The sequence below is a fragment of the Panulirus ornatus genome, chromosome 39 (genome assembly GCF_036320965.1).
Source record: "Panulirus ornatus isolate Po-2019 chromosome 39, ASM3632096v1, whole genome shotgun sequence".
Classification (NCBI taxonomy): Eukaryota; Metazoa; Arthropoda; class Malacostraca; order Decapoda; family Palinuridae; genus Panulirus; species Panulirus ornatus.
This window is the reverse complement of record NC_092262.1, coordinates 6,702,796-6,718,379: the sequence shown is the minus strand read 5'-3', so window position 1 is coordinate 6,718,379 and position 15,584 is coordinate 6,702,796. Positions and strand designations below refer to the sequence as shown.

Genomic DNA, 15,584 nt, shown 5'->3' with positions numbered 1-15,584 from the left:
GTACAATAAAACAATTAATGAAGATAGTATAATAACGTTGGTCCACGGCAGGGGTGTGTGATGTCCCCATGGTTGTTTATGGATTTGGTGGTGAGGGAGGTGAATGCAAGATTTTTGGAGAAAGGGGCGAGTATGCAATCTTTTGGGGATGAGAGGGCCTGTGAAGTGAGTCAGTTGATGTTTGTCAATGATTCGAGTGAGAAACTGCAGAAGTTGGTGACTGAATTTGGAAAAGCGTGTAAAAGGAGAAGTTGAGGGTAAATGTGAATAAAAGCAAGGTTATTAGGTTCACCAGGGTTGAGGGACAAGTTAGTTGGGATGTAGTTTGAATGGAGAAAACTTGGAGGAAGTGAAGTGTTCTATATATCTAGGAGTGGATTTAAAAGAATGGAACCATGGAAGTGGAAGTGAGTCATAGGGTGGGGGAGAGGGCGAAGGTGCTGGAAGTGATGATGAATGTGTGGAAAGAAAGAACATTATCTCAGAGAGCAAAAATGATTATGTTTGAAGGGATAGTAGTTCGAACAATATTATATGGTTGCAAGGCATGGGCTATAGATAGGGTTGTATGGAGGAGGGTGGATGTATTGGTAATGAAATGTTTGAGGACAGTATGTGGTGTGAGGAGGTTTGAAAGGGTAAGAGAGATGTTTGGTAATAAAAAGAGTGTGGTTGAGAGAGCAGAAGAGGGTGCATTGAAACGGTTTGGACATTTGGAGAGAATGAGTGAGGAAAGGTTGAAAGAGGATATATGTGTCAGAGGTGGAGGGAACAAGGAGAAGCAGGAGACCAAATTGGAGATGGAAGGATGGAGTGAGAAAGATTTTGAGCAATCGGGGCCTGAACATGCAGGAGAATGAGACATGTTCAAGGAATATAGTGAACTGGAATGATGTGGTATACCAGGATTTATGTGCTGTCATTGGACTGAAATGTCTGAGGTAAATCACGGAATGGTCTGTGGGGCTTGGGAGTTGTGGTTTTGGAGCATTACACATGACAGCCAGAGAATGAGTGTGAAAAAATGTGGCCTTTTTTTTCTGTTTTCCTGGCACTACCTTGCTGACACAAGGGGTGGCAATGCTGTTATCAGTGAGGTGGGATGACATTGGGAATGGATGAAGGCAAGCGAGTATAAATATGTACATGGGTATGTATGTATGGCATTTACGTATATGTATATGTTGATAAGTGTATGGGCATATACGTATATGTGTGTACATGAATGGATGGGTCTTTCTTCAACTTTTTTCTGGTGCTACTTTGTTGATGCAGAAAATGACAATCAAGTATAATAAATAGATGATTGAATAGTACAGCAAGGTAGGAAATTACCTGAATTCAACTCCAAGTCTTATGGACACGGATATTTGGTTCTTTTGTCTGAAACTCAACCATTTAAAATTTGTGTTTTGAGAAAACTTCTCATTCCCTTTGCTATTCTTGGAAGTCATTTAAGGGTTGAGTGTTATTGGTTATCTTTTGGAACATAATCTCCATAATTACTAAGCAGCCCCATTATAATATTCTGCTTTTGCTATGACTAATTGGCAATTCATTTGTTCTTGATTAATGTGTCATTTTCTAGTCCTTGTTACCCCGTAGCCTTCTTGAGTTTATTTAGTCAGGTCAGTGGTTTCAAATTTGATATTTTCTTGTTTACATGTATATTTGTGTATATTATTTTGTATGTAAACAGGAAATTGAGTTTTTATACTGGAAGGATCCCAATTCTTGATCATTTTTTAGTATCACATTTTCTAACTTTTTTTCACATTTTACCTAATTCTTGTGTGTATTGTGAAGTGATGTGTGTTACTTCCACAGAGTTTGTACCAACTTCAGATGAGACATCCTTAATTTTGAAGCATTTAAAGGGTGAAGGTGGAAGATGAAATGCTGGTTGTATTTGTGAAAGGTATGTATCTCAAAAATTACAAAAAAATTTACAAAATTTATTTATATAAAATTAATATATTTGTTGTTATACATTCTTGTAACTGTAGACATGAAAGTAGGAATTGTACATGAGTGAGGATGACAAAAAATATAATTTGCATTGACGTAGTGTCGAGCGCTTTGGCACATGAAGGCACGCAAATTTTAAAATTTCGACAAGTTTACACAAAAAATGATTTTTAAAAGTATCTATTTGCATTAGTATAGAATAGAACAGCCGCATCTTTCACCCCGAGCATCACAGATCAAACGGGATGGTTACACTCATGTTGCCCCCATGTTAACCTTATAAATATGTACTTTGTCTTTACTCCTAGGTATGCATGCACACACATACTCTAGCTCATGCCAGGTACCTGTTTTATCGACCAGACCCATGGCCATGTGTGCATGATGAATGCAACACTGTTTCGTGCATTCTGTCAATGGACTTTGAATGATTCATAATTAAACCCAGAACAGGCCTAAGAATCTCATGAGTAGTTAGGGAGTGCCGTATTTGCTAGTGTTTATTGTCATAAGATCATAGAATATTCCACTTAAATCTCCTAATCCAAAAATTTAACCTACCACCCACACATTTTTCAGAGAATATGAAAATGAGTGATCGTTAAAAATCTTGCTAAACAACTTTGTTTTCACCTGAAAATGTTCATTTTCTGAAACATGATGTAATTATTTTTTTATTTGTGGGACTTAATGGTTATCAGCGTCAGCATTTGTAACGCATTACACATGTATCATTCCAAACATTATCAATTGATTACAATTTGATCACAGATTTGATGACTGACAAGATGAATAAAATCTACAGTATGTACTGGTTTCTTAGGATGATTTCGTATCTAACAGGGTGTACAGACTGGTCACACCGCAAGCAACCTTTGCTATAAACCCACAAGCATCAAAGATAAGTTACTTTGACTGGCAAACTGTCTTTCAGCCAATGGATTTTAGATATACCCTTAAAATATGAATTATGCCGTAGTTCGCCCTGGGGGGAAAATTCTGCAAGCCGTAGGCTTGCCGAAAACGTGACAGACACATGCCATTTTTTAGTCGAATTTTCTGTCACTAACGGTGGGTAAGTCTTCACTTATATACATTAAAAAAATCTAAATAATTGTTCACCAAAGTATTATGCTCTTTGATGTGATACAAACAAAATCAGTATTCAAATTATACTCGTGTCCGATAGAATTTATATTCTTTTTTAACCCCCCCCCAGCAGTAATTAGAATTTTGGCATACAATTTTGGTGAGTTTTGTATTTAGATAATACTTAATCTAAGAATAGGCCAAAGAATTTTGCATATATGAAACATTTTACTTTTTTTAGGGACTTCATCGGGAGATTTGAAGTCGGTTGGTCGGTACAGTTCGTCGTGTTGGAACATTCGAGCAGTTTTTTGGTCAAATAGGTAAGGTGTTTTTTTTCGCTCTCATTTTGATATTTTCAGACTTTTATATCATTCAAGTGTATGATGAAAGCTTCCAGACTACGGTGTAATCGTTAAAGAATGTGTAGATTAATAGTGGCGAAGCAAATCTTCAAAAAGTGATTAGGGAACCGTTGTGTTTACGTACATTGTGCTGAGTGAACTGAAGTGTTCACGTGTGTGAAGGAACTTTATTTCCTATACTGGACTGTATGAAGAAAAATAGTGGCGTATGCAGCTTTAAGTGAAGATGGTTGGTTTTTTGGACACTTTTGACGTCCTTAAACCAGTTGACTGGTGGCTCCAGGTAAGATGGGGTTAAGGGAAGGATTATAGTCGGTAAGGTAAATTTATTAATGTTGTGATAACCTCTGGATCATTGTACTGGATTACCCTCATCAGTTATGATAAATGCCGAAATGGACATGTAAATTGCCAGAATGATGAATGTAGTAAAACCTAACATAGCCTCCAACTGAATAGGTTCTCAATCTACCGGGAGAACGAAATATATCGTAGTATAAGCAAGTTCTAAGGTGTTGTGGCGTTATTTGGTCGACTTTAGTAATTTAAATATCCAACGATGGCATTACGAATTGCCTAGAATGATGAAGTGGCATATTCAGCAGCAGCGGTGGCCACCTCACGTATATATAGTTAGACGGTTCACTCTGCTATGTGGTTGTGGCTGTTGCTTTTAGCTTCATGGACAGTTTGTATTAATAATGTTTAATTAACTTAAGGACGTAGGTTAATAACCCATTACAGTTGTCATAATACATTTTATGTATGTGAAAGAAATGGTGTAAATGTGAATTGGCATTTTTTTTTGTTGTATTAACTTTGCTGTATTTTTTGTGTAGTGTATTTCTCGTGTTTATGGAAGGGTTCCATCCCATAATTGTGTACTGTCATGTAATACGTTAAGTAATGAAATGGGTAAAATTCTGGTTTAAGGATACTCGTTTAATTGTTAGTTGTATTCGGGGATGAAACATCATGAATTTCTTCATGCCTGTAATTAGAGGCAGTTGATGTATATATATTTTTTTTATTCATTAGCTTCAACCCGACGACTAGCGTGATCTGGATTAGCCTTACCTAACCTAACATAGCAAAACCACGTAAGGTAAACTTTATCGTTTATTCGGAAAATCCCCATAGATTCATGGAATATAATCACGTAGATAAATGAATGCGTCCTTCAGGTAATACAAGAATGCGTAGTTAATGTGTAGTATAAAGAGGTACGGGTATATATTGATACTGTAGGTTTAGAAACTTTATTGAAATGATCACCCATGTATACAGGTGTTCCGCAGAGTCGTTAAACAAACGCAGTATTACCCTTTAACACGTATTATTAGCGTTCACTGTATCATTGTTTTATTACCTGACCTGGGTCGTTTCTGGTTTAGTTTTTAGATGTTCCCTGCAGTAGTTTACGGTTCTATTTCAAGTGCAGGGTCAGTGTTAACGACAAGCTGCAGATGTGGTACCTAGCTGATACCCGAACGAGTGAGTTACTGTGTTGTAACCCCCAGCCTGGCCTAACCATATTACATGATTGTATTTTGATATGCTTTGAACGTTATAATACGAAAATACGTTTTACGGAAATCGGGGGAAATTGTGAGGAAGATTAGGCAGTGCAGAAACACGTGAAATATATGAGAGTAAAGAGATGATTATCGAAGTAACCTTTACTTTTGAACTGATCATTATCACCCTTGTCAAATCAGTTCGTAATCATGACTTTGCCTTTTTTTTTTATTATATTGTTGAAAGTTTAGTGGCTGCTCTTGTAACCGAGCTGTCCTTTTGGGTACATTTTTTCCCCCTCCTTCCCTTGGTACTAGGTGTATATTCAGTCGGCATGGCTGAACTGGTGGTATGTACTCTGTACTATGGGTCTTATATAAGATATGCTACATATGTCGGACTGTACATCTTGTGTAGATAATTGCTGATTTGATATGAACAAAGTGATATTTTACCTTGTTGACTGTTTCATATTTTGCCTCAAAATACCCACATGTAATTAGCTTCCAGTCTACATCATGCAAGTCACATGACATTTTTTCCCCCAGAACACACGTTTCAATGTGCGAATAGTTTCTGCTTAGTGTATAGATGTACTATGTACTAAATGCTTAAATGATGTGACCTTTTTTCTTAACATGGTCGTCCTGTCTTTCTAGGGGCTGCGGAAATATAGTGCAAACAAAACGACCTGCAAAAGCAGATTAAACTAGTTGTTAACGGGCCATAGTTGCAGAGTGATGTTAGAAACTGAGAAGAGGTAAGTGTATCATACTGATGTCAAGTGCAGTAATTGAGAGGTAATTTATATTGATAATTGGAGTAATCGAGATGTAGTAAATTTTTGTGTAGATTAAAGTTCAAGGGTTAATGTGTGTGTGTGTGTGTGTGTGTGTGTGTGTGTGTGTGTGTGTGTGATTGTAGGTTACGTAATGAGTAAGTTTTATGTGTATTCACTGCTCCATTGTACGGTTTGTTTTGCTGCAGGGGTACAGTGACGGAGATGGGAGACTGCGTTATTAATCTTGGCCTCTGACAGGTATATGTCAGGACGGGGTTAGGCGTAGTGGCGACAGTCATGCACTGTGGTACTTCATAACAGTCACACTGTTAAGTCATTGGTTCTGGTTGCTGTGGGGGGCTTGTTTATAACTGTTCAGATATGACAGTGTGATAAGATGTCGGCCCATGCTTCTAAGAGTGAAATGTTTAGCTTGCTTAATTCCTGGGCAGAGAGACAATTGCAGCTCTTAGATCGACTATACTGGACGTTTGAGAGTAGGACGAATAGTACATTGTCAAATGATTGCCGAGAATAAAGAGGGTTTCTCATGCGTTGCATTTTATCATTTCGGCAAGATGGCCATCTGATGACTTTTTTTAAGAAACGAGTTTGATTTTTTGGATCTTGAATGGTAGAGGATGCCTGGCATTTGCAAGGTGAGAACTTTACTCCAATCTCTTCGGTTTTTGACGTGTTGATTAATGAATGTTGTACAAAAATATTTTACCGCCAGTTTGAAACACTTGGTCCGTTTGACGACGATGTTAAATTTGGTCATTTTGTTAGAATCTGAGCTTTTCCTCTTACCGCATTGAAAGTCGCATAATAAGGATTTAAAAAAGTTTCAGTAAAAAATAAATATAGTTGTTCAAATGTAAAAGAATGGATGTCAAGCTGGATTAGAAAACAATTTTTGCCAGAAAGAGTGAAACTAGGCTAGTTAGCCAGGCTCCTTACCCACACACTCGACCAAAGTGATTCACTGAAAACATTATAGCCCCATCTTGTTCTTGTTCTATTTATGTTGTTTATATCGTAGATGCTACTTTATAGCGACGTGATAAGCTGGCTAACATCCTGCATTAGTATTTACTTTCTGCTGTTACTGCTTGGTAGCTTGACCTTTGAGCACGACGTTACGATCCTGTAGCACGTCCGTTGCAACCTTTCGTTATGATGGTGGGAACCTTGATATGACTCCAAAGGGTTGGATAACATGGGAACATGTAGGGTCAAAATGCTGTGCTCTGTGGTGTTACCGTCTTGTGCTTAGAGTTTGATCACGTTTACTTCTTTTCTGTTTGACTGTGCAAAACTTCGCTGTTCCATGACGCTCTGAGCATCATTTTAAGACGTATGTGTATGACGTGAATGAAATGAACATTAGAAGCGTACGAGTTGGAACATAATTGATACAGGGTAAGTGTGGTGAGGGGCGAGGTGTTGATGGCATTAAAGATGAGGTAGACTGAACAAAACCAGGTTAGTAGAGGCAGAAGGGATAACCCGACGACGGGAAGTTTATTTTAAAGTTATATGACCGTCAAAAATATTTGAGTTAGATTTGTAAGTCAAAAATATTTGACATATTTGTACGTCAAAAGGATTTGAGTTAGTTTTGTACGCGAGAAGTATTTGAGTTAGATTTCTATATGTTTACGCGGCAGATAACTTAAAATAGTCAGATTGAATTTATGTTAAATGAATATTTAGAAATATCTTACTCTGTTTTGGAGGTTTTGATGTGTTACGTGTTATTTACTAATAAAACTAGAATGGAGTATAATTTAGGTCAAGAGCATCCATCTCACCTTTACTCGTAACTTTAATAGTATAATGAACCACAAGTGGCTTTCAGGCGACTTTTATTTTACGTTCGTCAAAGGGAGCACAAAGCTTGGGTGTCCAGATGGTGACATGAGGGTCTTTCAGAGTTTAGACTTGTATATATTCAATCAGATAAAACCACCCAACCTGGAGGACAGGCGTATCAGATTACTACGTACCTTGTTAGATACAACCCACACGCACATTCTTCATGGGACCGTACGGTGTGGGCTGTTAAGGGCACTTTATATATATGGAGAGAGAGGGAGAGAAGCATTCCTTAACACTACAGCGTTGCACCTCTGTGGCCTTAGCGGAAATCATTGAAGGCAGGTTATTTATGTGCGTGTGTACAGAACAAGAGATCTGATATTCTTCATTAGAGGATGTGTATAATGTAAACATACGATTCATCAGCATGCTGTCACATTACATCGTTTAGGTTTGCATCCACATTGCGACGGAAGTCTGTACGTCCGTTTGTGCGTTCGTTTGTGTCCTCGTGGTTTCAGATAATTTCCCTTGGCAACTGAAGGTCCTCTGGGATCCATCATGCTGGAGGAGTGGATTCGCCCCAAGAATCATCAACACCTGATCACTCGTGTGTGTGTTCACGGGTCGACGTCTCGTATGGTAACTTTCCTGGACTCCGTCAGGGAGATTTTTCGATCGTTATCTTTGTAACCGATGGTCCGATTCCCATGTAAGCTGTAACCATGATCTCCACGACCTGATGACCTTCATGTCATTTTGCATATTGGCCAATTTGGCTGTGAAGTTAGGGGAGAAACTGTGTAGAAAACGTGAGCGATATCTGTGGTACTGGTTGTGTACGATTGTTCGGTAATGTATGTTAATCGAATCATATATGCACCCAAATCTGGGTGCCAAGTGTGATTTTAAGATGTGGTTCTGCTGCTGTTTAGTTCGAAGAGAGTCTTTTATTTCACGTTGGATGGACCTCATCTCCTGCGTAGGAACTTAATAAAGGAGATATCGGCCACATAATGGAGTTAGACAGAAAGCAGTTTGATCAGTGTGATAGACTTTGCTCATAACAGCACCGTTGCGGGACGCCTGCCTGTACTTAAGTAACCAAACCACAACTAAGATGCCAAACCACACACGTCAAGGTGATGGTGAAGAAAAATACATGCATGAGGATCAATGTATTGTGCTTTAATCTCAGCGTTTACGTAGGAATTACTTGATATCTGGAAGTTACTGAGTTGCTAATTGTACTCAGATATTTTACCTAGATTAGAAAACGGTAGGCAGCAGACGCCCAGGAAAGAACTTAATACAGTCATGATTTAGAAATGTTGCCGTGGTGGCCGCCATTCCACACACCCGTCGTGTCAAAATTGTTCTGCCTTTTCTCAGTACTAATAAATTACTCGGGTAGACTATATTTACCCAAAATTCACCCATCGCATTTTTGTGTTTCATGTCATACATTTTTTTTTTAATTTGTTCTCCCCTTTTGTCCCCCTTTTTTGTATTTTGGCTGTGCCTTTGATATTGCTGTTCGTAACTAGTATTTATTTGTCGATGACATAATCATTGGTCAAAAAACTTGTACCAAATGGTTTAATTATTCATATATTTGCCCAGTAAAAATAATTGCTTAAAATAAATATTACGAAATGGTTTCGGAGTGTTCAGATATTATATATTCGCTGTTTATTTTCCAGCAAAGGAAGGCATGTGTAGGAACGGAGGAACATGGATAAATTCACAGTCTGGATCCCGTTTGGCCAGAGTCGTACCGACCCGTCCGACGAGTGGCCTGCAACTGCTGCTGGAGTGGTGTGCTCCACGCCGGAGCCCCACGATGCCAGACACCACCAGGATTCTGTCCTCCCCGATGAGGAAACCTCGCATCATCTCCCAACTGATTTTGAAGCCTCGGGTGGGCCGAGGCTTCGTGATACAGTAAGTTCCGGCGCTGTAATGGCACTTGGTCAGTTACCTCCAGGTCAGGATCCTTCCGGTGATTTAAACCCTCGTAACCGAACAGAGTTGACTGTTTGTGGTACTGGAGATGAGGCAACGCAGGTCACTGGGTCGCGAAGTGAAGCACCCATGTTTATGACTGAATCCGTTGATGGTGTTGGCCGTGGAGATTTTACGGTTTCTGGTATGCTTGGTGAAGAAGGAGATGCATCGGTGAATCTTCGCCGAACTTCTGAATGTGGTTCAGTTCGTGTGAGAGATTATGAATCATTAAATACACAGGATTTTTATTTGGATGGTGATGGAATAGGTACTAACGCAGGGGAGAGCAAGGTTGCCTATAAAGATGATTACCTGTTTGATTCACCGCTTCACCGCTTCTCACCTCATGTCGATGAAGGTTTGAGTCTAAACAAAATTCGAACGGAGGGGTCCACAGGCTTCACGTTTTTATCCAACGAGACGCAGCTGATGAACATCAGCGACAGTATTCTCAAAGAGATTTCTGGCGACTCTTCCTTCGAGGCCACCCAGTTCTTGGTGCCAATTGATGGGGCTCATCGGGAGCTTGGCTTTGGATCCCTGGGCGAGATGCACCAGGCTTCACCCCCCCACGTGATGAGCGCTCTTCCCCGTAACCAGGGTTCTGACGCAAGGAGTGAAGGGAGCCACAATACCAGCATCGCGCTTTTGGAGGATATTAGCGACAGCGTGCTCGTGTACACCGGCGGGACCACCTCCGAGGCAGACGAGAGCAAATACGAAACGTATCTAGACAGCAGCGGATCACAGTCGGACCTTAATGTTATGATGGAGTGTTTGTCACTACAGGACAAGTTTGAGGCGGGAGAGGACGCATCACAACCGGAAAAGGAACTTGAGATAGACAGATTAAGAACATGTTGCAGAAAGTGTTGCGGTACCATATGCATTTGCAGCGTCGGTGATGTCACAAGTCGCACTGGAAATGAAGTCCTTAGCGGTTTAAAAGACTCGTCCCTTGACAGGAACACTTCTGTCACCCAGATTGAGGATATCAGCAGCAGTGTATTGAATTACACGGGTAGAACGAGCTCTGAGGTGGACGTAAACAGATCGGAAATATTCGAGGACTTCCCAGAGGCTGTTGAGGTTGCTGGAGCAGGTCTTGAGAGGGGGAAGCCGCGTTATGGCGACAGTGCTGATGATGTAGACGTACTAGATGATAACTTGCTGTTGGAATTGGAGGCCCTGTTCAGCAGTGGCTCAGATGTCGAGAACGTTTCCTGTGCGGAGTGCAGGAGGAAGACACACTGCAGTTGCAAGAGTTACGGTGAAGCTGCCGGGACAGGACGTACTCAAGAGCGCAGCGAAGTCGTCTCTGACAGACTCGCTGGGTTTCCTAACGATTTCAGTCGGCAGTTCAGCCATAACAGGAGGAGACCATTAGTGATAGCCAGTCGTAGAAGGAGAGGACCCTCACTGACGTCTATCTATAGTCCAAGCCTAGAAGCACGCGGACCAATCATCACTCGTATAAAAGAGAAATATTGTCCTGGTAATTTCGGTCGGTTCGGAAGATACGAACCCGTTGCTACTTTTAGCCAAGAAGCAAACCTACATCTCGGCTTTGCTGGTGACTTAGGGAAGGACATGTATGTTACTACACAGGACAGAGGAACAGATTTCTTCGCTGCATCTGCCCAAGGAGCAGTCAAACCCTTCGCCACAGTTGCCAGGGAAACAAACGAACCCATCATCACTGGTACAAAGAGAACATACGAACTCATGGCCACTGCTTCCGGAGAAACAAACCAGCCCATCCTCACTGCTAACCAGGGAACAGACACACCCAGTGTTACTGCTGTCGAAGGAACAAGGCAGACCATAACTGCTGCTGGCCAAGAAACAGACAAACCCAACTCTGCTGCTTATCAAGAAACAAACCAACCCATCACTGCTGCTGGCCAAGAAACAAACAAACCCATCACTGCTGCTGGCCCAGGAACAGACCCACCCATCACTGCCACTGGCCTAGGAACAGACAAACCCATCACTGCTGCTGGGCAAACAACAGACGAACCCATCACTGTTGCTGGCCAAGGAACAGACCAACCCATTGCTGCTGCTGGCCCAGGAACAGACCAACCCATCACTGCCACTGGCCTAGGAACAGACCAACCCATCACTGCTGCTGGCCAAGAAACAGACGAACCCATCACTGCTGCTGGCCAAGGAACAGACCAACCCATTGCTGCTGCTGGCCCAGGAACAGACCCACCCATCACTGCCACTGGCCTAGGAACAGACCAACCCATCACTGCTGCTGGCCAAGAAACAAACAAACCCATCACTGCTGCTGGCCAAGAAACAAACAAACCCATCACTGCTGCTTGCCAAGGAACAGACCCACCCATCACTGCCACTGGCCTAGAGACAGACCAACCCATCACTGCTGCTGGCCAAGGAACAGACCAACCCATTGCTGCTGCTGGCCCAGGAACAGACCCACCCATCACTGCCACTGGCCTAGGAACAGACCAACTCATTACTGCCACTGCCCAGAAAACAGACAAACCCAACTCTGCTGCTGATAAAGAAACAAACCAACCCATCACTGCCACTGGCCAAGAAACGAACCAGTCCATCACTTCTGCTAGGCAAGAAACAGACCAACCCATCACTGTTGCTGGCCAAGAAACAAACAAACCCGTCACTACCGCTGGCCAAGAAACAAGCCAACCTATTACTGCTGCTGGCCAAGAAACAAACCATTCCATCTTTGCTGCTGACCAAGAAACAAATCAACCCATCACTGCTGCTGGCCAAGAAGTAAACCAATCCATCACTGCTGCTGGCCAAGAAATAGACGAACCCATCACTGCCGCTGGCCAAGAAACGAACCAGTCCATCATTGCTGCTGGCCAAGAAACAAACCAGCCCATCAATGCTGGTGGGCAAGAAACAGACAAACCCATCACTGCCGCTGGCCAAAAAATAAACCAACCCATCACTGCTGCTAGGCAAGAAACAGACCAACCCATTATTGCCGCTGGCCAAGAAACAAACCAACCCATCACTGCTGCCTGCCAAGGAACAGACCAACCCATCACTGCTGCTGGCCAAGGAATAGACCAGCACATGTCTACTCTCTGTGGAGAAGACCAGCATATGTCTGCTGACCAAGAAACAGATAAGCCCAGCATGTTAACAAGCCAAGGAACAGACGAGCCAGACATGTCTTTTAGCCAAGAAACAGACCAATCAAACACGTCTGCTAGCCAAGGAAGATACCAGCCAGACATATCTACTAGCCAAGGAACAGACCAGTTGAATACCTCAGCTGGCCAAGGAACAGACGATCCAGACTTTTCTGATAGCCAAGTAACAGAGCACTCCAACACGTCTGCTAGCCAAGTAACAAAACAGCCAGATATTTCTGTTAGCCAAGCAACAGACCAACCAGGTATATCTGCTGATCAAGGGCAAGACCAACAAAACATGCCTACTGGTCAGGGAACAGACCAGTCAAACGTGTCTGTTGGTCAGGGAACAGACCAACCAAACGTGTCTGCTGGTCAGGGAACAGACCAGCCAAACGTATTTGCTGGTCAGGGAACAGACCAGCCAAACGTGTCTGCTGGCCCAGGAACAGACCAGCCAAACATGTCTGCTGGCCCAGGAACAGACCAGCCAAACGTGTCTGTTGGTCAGGGAACAGACCAGCCAAACATGTCTGCTGGCCCAGGAACAGACCAGCCAAACATGTCTGCTGGCCCAGGAACAGACCAGCCAAACATGTCTGCTGGCTCAGGAACAGACCAGCCAAACATGTCTGCTGGCCCAGGAACAGACCAGCCAAACATGTCTGCTGGCTCAGGAACAGACCAGCCAAACATGTCTGCTGGCCCAGGAACAGACCAGCCAAACATGTCTGCTGGCCCAGGAACAGACCAGCCAAACGTGTCTGTTGGTCAGGGAACAGACCAGCCAAACATGTCTGCTGGCCCAGGAACAGACCAGCCAAACATGTCTGCTGGCCCAGGAACAGACCAGCCAAACATGTCTGCTGGCTCAGGAACAGACCAGCCAAACATGTCTGCTGGCCCAGGAACAGACCAGCCAAACATGTCTGCTGGCCCAGGAACAGACCAGCCAAACACGTCTGCTGGCCCAGGAACAGACCAGCCAAACATGTCTGCTGGCCCAGGAACAGACCAGCCAAACATGTCTGCTGGCCCAGGAACAGACCAGCCAAACACGTCTGCTGGCCCAGGAACAGACCAGCCAAACACGTCTGCTGGCCCAGGAACAGACCAGCCAAACATGTCTGCTGGCCCAGGAACAGACCAGCCAAACACGTCTGCTGGCCCAGGAACAGACCAGCCAAACATGTCTGCTGGCCCAGGAACAGACCAGCCAAACATGTCTGCTGGCCCAGGAACAGACCAGCCAAACACGTCTGCTGGCCCAGGAACAGACCAGCCAAACATGTCTGCTGGCCCAGGAACAGACCAGCCAAACATGTCTGCTGGCCCAGGAACAGACCAGCCAAACATGTCTGCTGGCCCAGGAACAGACCAAACTCAAACTCTCCTCCAAGATACGAGACAAGTCGAGTCTTTCAGCAGTCGAGGAACAGAGCTGCCGAACCAGGAAACAGATGGACGTAGTACAGTAGGAGGTTGTCATGAAACACAGCAGATGATGTCCTTTGTCAACCAGAGAGTGGATGATCTCTCTCAACTACATGAGCAAACTGACGAACTGGCTGTTATGTGTAGCGAGGAAACCGCTCTTGCATCGCATGATGGGTCAGCACTAGGAGTTAGGGCATCGCTTCTACAGGATAGCGGAGCCGTCATTCCTCCAAACACGGCAGAAGCTGCTACGGAACTTGTGGACAAGCAGGATACTTCAGGCCTCGGTTATGTTGAACACAGGCGCGCTCTGACGGACGCGAAGATGGATCATTTATCAGACACACGTGAGGGTGATGAAGATGATAATGCTTCAGGTGAAGAGGAGGGGCGTCAGTATAATGCTGGCCACATCATGGAAGATATCGTGGCATGTAAGGAGATCCAACTCACTCCAGATCCTAAAACTCAGCAGACAGAATGGGAAGCAACTGCTCCAACTACAGGCCAGGAGGGAGACCAGAGGTTAATGGATCTAGTTCTTGATATTGAGATCCTTACGACCCCGGCAGGTCATGAAAGCAAACCCAAACTCGACCCCGGACTGTCAGGGCACCGAAGACGCAGCCACTAGTAGAATTTCAGAAGGTAGGCTGGCCTCCACCTCTGTCACAGATGGAGGCAAGTCTGCGACGGTGGTGGTGGAGGGGAGTGTTCCAGACGTGGACGGCACACGTCATGACCTTACTCTTCGGCTCGGGGGTGAGGATGGACCGCCGGGGCCTGCGGTTAGCTCGGGAGCACCACCCGAGGATGACCTCGTGCGTCAGTCGTCCGATGCATTCGGAACAGCAACCAGTATTGATGGAACCAGCGGCGTCAGGTTGGAGAATAGCGTGGCGGACCTGCTGCGTCGGAACCAGGACTCATCGGTCACTGGACGCGCAACACCATCGACACCCGGTGTATACGACGGCGACGCGGGTGGAGGAGGAGGAGGAGGCGACATTGGACAACACCCCAGGCCTGAAGATGCCACGGCTGCTGGAGGCCCCAAGGATGTTTCCCTGGACTTGGAAGCGTATGATTCGAGTCGTTCGCACGAGGCCAGCCCGTGTGGTAAAGGGGACAGCGCCGATGACGTGCAGGTAAGTTGGTGCTGTCTCACATATGCCACTGTCTGATGTATACATATATAAATTAGTTGGGTTTACACGTGGGTTAGAGAATGGGCGTGTCCTTATGGTATATCTCGTACTGAAATTGAAACACATTACGGTACGAAATTCCTTATATCATTCAGTCGGGAAATGATAATTGGCTCTTTATATTTGACTGACATTTCAAGTATACACAGAGAGTCGATACAGTTTGTCAGTTTCATGCATATTTCAACATCCTGATTGTAAAGATATACTACAGTCATATTCTTCACTTATCTTTTATATCTCTCTTGTT

The 15,584-nt window shown here is 43.8% G+C and overlaps 2 protein-coding genes across 10 annotated transcripts in view; both read left to right on the top strand.

Moving 5' to 3' along the window:
• The first annotated feature begins 61 nt into the window (after positions 1–61).
• Positions 62–14,672, top strand: LOC139761221 (uncharacterized). Its single transcript, XM_071685263.1, has 5 exons — positions 62–1,918; positions 3,299–3,380; positions 5,600–5,700; positions 9,246–14,560; positions 14,602–14,672. Exons 4-5 carry the CDS (start codon positions 9,277–9,279, stop codon positions 14,670–14,672), a joined length of 5,355 nt encoding a protein of 1,784 aa, XP_071541364.1. The 5' UTR covers positions 62–1,918; positions 3,299–3,380; positions 5,600–5,700; positions 9,246–9,276.
• Positions 14,061–15,584, top strand: part of LOC139761067 (uncharacterized) — a 388,802-nt gene continuing 387,278 nt past the window's right edge. For 3 of the 9 annotated variants that reach the window (XM_071684876.1, XM_071684875.1, XM_071684874.1), the window contains exon 1: positions 14,279–15,274. In XM_071684876.1, the coding sequence (XP_071540977.1) occupies positions 14,702–15,274 (573 nt within the window). In that variant the 5' untranslated portion in view covers positions 14,279–14,701. Of the gene's footprint in view, positions 15,275–15,584 lie in introns of all 9 variants that reach the window. The other 6 variants (XM_071684871.1, XM_071684867.1, XM_071684873.1 and 3 more) reach the window with 5 other exon arrangements.